The 3,495-nt window shown below is 40.0% G+C and overlaps 1 protein-coding gene across 1 annotated transcript in view; it reads left to right on the forward strand.

The window, feature by feature from the left end:
* Window positions 1-2,491, forward strand: part of LOC106524110 (glypican-1) — a gene marked incomplete at its 3' end in the record, with an annotated part of 58,680 nt that extends 56,189 nt beyond the window's left edge. Inside the window, 2 exon segments of the mRNA XM_014017773.1 lie at window positions 1,059-1,276; window positions 2,318-2,491. Of these exon segments, the coding sequence (XP_013873227.1) occupies window positions 1,059-1,276; window positions 2,318-2,491 (392 nt within the window).
* Between the last annotated feature and the right edge of the window lie 1,004 nt (window positions 2,492-3,495).

Below are 3,495 nucleotides of genomic sequence, written 5' to 3' on the forward strand. Positions count from 1 at the left end.
CCCAAGGTTGTAGCTAAGGCCTGTGCTGCTGAGAGCTGAAAGAAGCTGATTGGAGTCAGAGGACTGAAATAAAGTTTTTAACAAGAAATCCAGCTGAATCCTGTTTATTCGGACATACCATATTAAAACACGTATTTCTTACACTCTCATAAAAAACATGACCAAAGCCTTGCTCTGACTCATTCATGCATGTTTSAGAAATCCTGCAGCGTTTTTAGGAAGCCATGCTGAGGAGCAAAACGACAGGTGGAGACCAGAAACAACTTTGGGGACCAGAAATGCCCCTGGGACGTGTCTTTAAGCCAAACTTCCTCATCACGGAGCACACCTCCCCACCCCCGCACCCTGCCCATGACTCCTACAGGCTCTCAGCAGTAACAAAGCAAACGAGTGAAAGTGAAACTTAAACTGTCTGCTGCTCTCAACACTACTTCTCACTCAGTGAAGCTCTTTTCAGATTCAAAATACCTATGAGGAAATGTATTTTCAGATGCCAAGTAAACTGCATCATAGCGCATGCCGCACCGAAATGATTGGGACAGAAGCGGAAGGTGGTTCTTAAAGAGACAGAGGCGATTTTCAAGGCGTTTAGAAGAGGAAGTGATAAGACAAGTTTATTTTCTATTTAAACATAAAAACAGCATTTTAATAACAGCTAAAGGTAACATAAATACTTTAATATGGTATAGTAGTTAAATATATGCCTGAGAAACATAATATTGCCCCTTTAAAATGTAACGTGAACGTTCTCTGATTTTTTTCAAAAAATCAGAATTGAGCATTAAGACCTGCAGTGTGAACTTAGCCAGTGTCATGAAAAAGAGTGAAAGTTAAATATTAGCTGAAGTRGCGTTCTTTCACTCCTGTATGTTGGTTTTGTGAAAGGATTGTATTGTAATGCTAAAAAATGATTTGAAARAAATTGAGCCTTTGTTTGGCTAACCAGTAGCCTACCCTGAACAAGACTTCCTGTTTGACAGAACATCGCTACAAAATAACCTGACTGTCCCTTTAACTGTGCTGTCCCTTTGCCACTGTTTTTCCTCCGTCCTCTCCAGCCTACTTCACTGAGCTCCACAGTCGCTCCGAGCGCTCCCTGCAGGAGGTGCTGTCTCCGCTCGGACCCCTGTACTCCCAGAACACTCGTCTGTTCGGGGACCTGTACACGGACCTGCGCCAGTACTACCGGGGCTCTGCGCTCAACCTGGGCGAGATCTTCTCGGACTTCTGGTCCCGCCTGTTGGAGCGAACCTTTAAAGAATCTGCCCTCACAGGCGTGAGTAACAACACGTTGAAACAGCAGACACAGAACGATGTGGGGAATCTTAACAAACACTAATCCAAAAATTAGTTGCACTAACCCGAAAGCACTAACCCAAATATTTTGGTCCCCTAAATCTAAAGCACTAATTCACTGAAAAAGTTAGCAAAATCTAATTCTTTAAAACAATAATGTTGATCAATAACATTTAAAAACATTAGTTTGTCCCATAAATTTAGCAAGTGCTAATCCACTAAAGAATTAAAAAAACAGCAAAAGCCTTAAAGGGCCTGTGACATCAAATTTTTTGTAATAAACATAAGTGCATTTTTGGAAAGATAATATTGATAACATATTGCAAAACAAATTTCACATCGCTGAGATGAACGGTTGTTGAGATATYKRCATGTGAAGAAACAGGAAGTGATGTCAAAGGCGAATGTCGGCCTGTAACACAGAGCATTGTAACAAAGGCTAAAAACACAAACTGTAGAGAAGAATCTGATGTTTCTTTAGATTATTTTTTGTCACTATCAAAGAGAAACGAAGAAGAGTTCAACTTTAAATAATTTTGTTTTAATAAACAGAGACCATCGAGTTTATTTTGTTAACGAGTTCCCCTTTGAYGTCAYTTCCTGTTTCAGTTTAGCTGAGCCAAATTTGAAAGAAAATAGGCCAGTTATGTGACAAAATGGGTAAAATTGTGTGTGCTATGCCAATTTTATTAAGTATAAAGATGCTTTCTTTGACTTTTTGTATTTGAAGGATAGGCATGTCACAGGCACATAAAGCACTAATCAGAAAATTTGTTCCCGTTAGTGCTTTAGTGCTTTAGGGGAACTGTAACCACTGCTTATAAATCGTTCTTTTAAACAAAATTTGGGGGTTTTCTGATCTTTTCTTGCAGTACAAATTATAATTTAATAAAACATGGAAAAGTACTTTAATTTGACAGGTATTAATAATCGGAAACGTTTTTTTTTACTCTGGTAGGGATGAAAAACAGGTGGTGTATTCTGAGGAATGTAATTCTCTTATGGTGTCTGCTGCCGACAGGTCAACCTGTCRGAGGATTATCTTGAATGTGTTGCAAAGCAACAAGAGACACTGCGGCCTTTCGGAGACATCCCCCGGGACGTGAAAGGGAAGGTGTCCCGCTCTTTTGTCACTGCCAGGTCGTTTGTCCAGGGGCTCCTAGTCAGCACCGACGTGGTCAGGAAGGTCTCGCAGGTCAGTGTCCTACTTCTGGTCTCCGTGTTTTGGGACATAAATCTTATTTTGCACCTTACCTTAGAGGACAAACACCGAACCCCAAAAACCCAGCTTACTGCGTCCTGGAGTTGACACACAGTGATTCTGATTCTGACAAGTCTCCAGGAGTTAAATGTAAATAAATATTGTCGTCTCCACTGATGATAAAACTGTTTTTGTGTGTGTGTAACAGCGTGTTTAATGTCTGCTGGGCTGATTGCCAGGGAAACAGATATGTCGGCTGTGCGGTTGTCACACCCTAACTGTCAGAGAGAGAAGCCTCCGCCCTCCAAATGAGAAACACAAAGATCATCAGAACTGAAGTGTCAGGCTGGCTTTCAGAACAAAGCTCTCATTTGGAGGGATGACAGCACTGATTTCACATTCTGGGTGTGATGATCTGTTTTCCTCAAGCTTTAGTTGCAGGGAAGTGAAACAATCCCTCCGATTTCTGTGATGTTTGTTTTCTGTGGTTCTTAACGTCGAACTGTATTGAATTCATGCTTTTTACCTTTTAGTGTTACACTCYTTTAGCCACGTAAGTGTATTTTTATTCTGTCAGGTATAGCTCTGAAATTGAGGGTTCTCAAGCACATTTTTTGTGTATCTTGATWTTTGTGTTATAATTTCTTTGCGTACCTTTGATTTATTGTTTCTCCTCATCAAAACTGTAAAGAGCTGTGATTAAAAAAAATCACAGTAGCGGTCAGTCAGACATGGGTGTAATTTGTGTGTGTGTGTGTGTGGGGGGGGGGGGTATGACCCCCACAATAACTTGACCTTGCAATAAAAAAACCCTCAATAAAATTACATCATTTGCTCTAACACAATAGAATTTAATTGGTTTAAKACACAACTGCACCGCACCAGGTAAATAAATACATTCTCTTGGAAAACTGAGAAATTTAGGTATGTTGTATAATACCAAATTTATAGTAACTAAGTACATTTACTTTGTTATGGTACTTGAGTAATTTTTTAGG

Source organism: Austrofundulus limnaeus, unplaced genomic scaffold (genome assembly GCF_001266775.1).
Source record: "Austrofundulus limnaeus strain Quisiro unplaced genomic scaffold, Austrofundulus_limnaeus-1.0 Scaffold176, whole genome shotgun sequence".
NCBI lineage: Eukaryota > Metazoa > Chordata > Actinopteri > Cyprinodontiformes > Rivulidae > Austrofundulus > Austrofundulus limnaeus.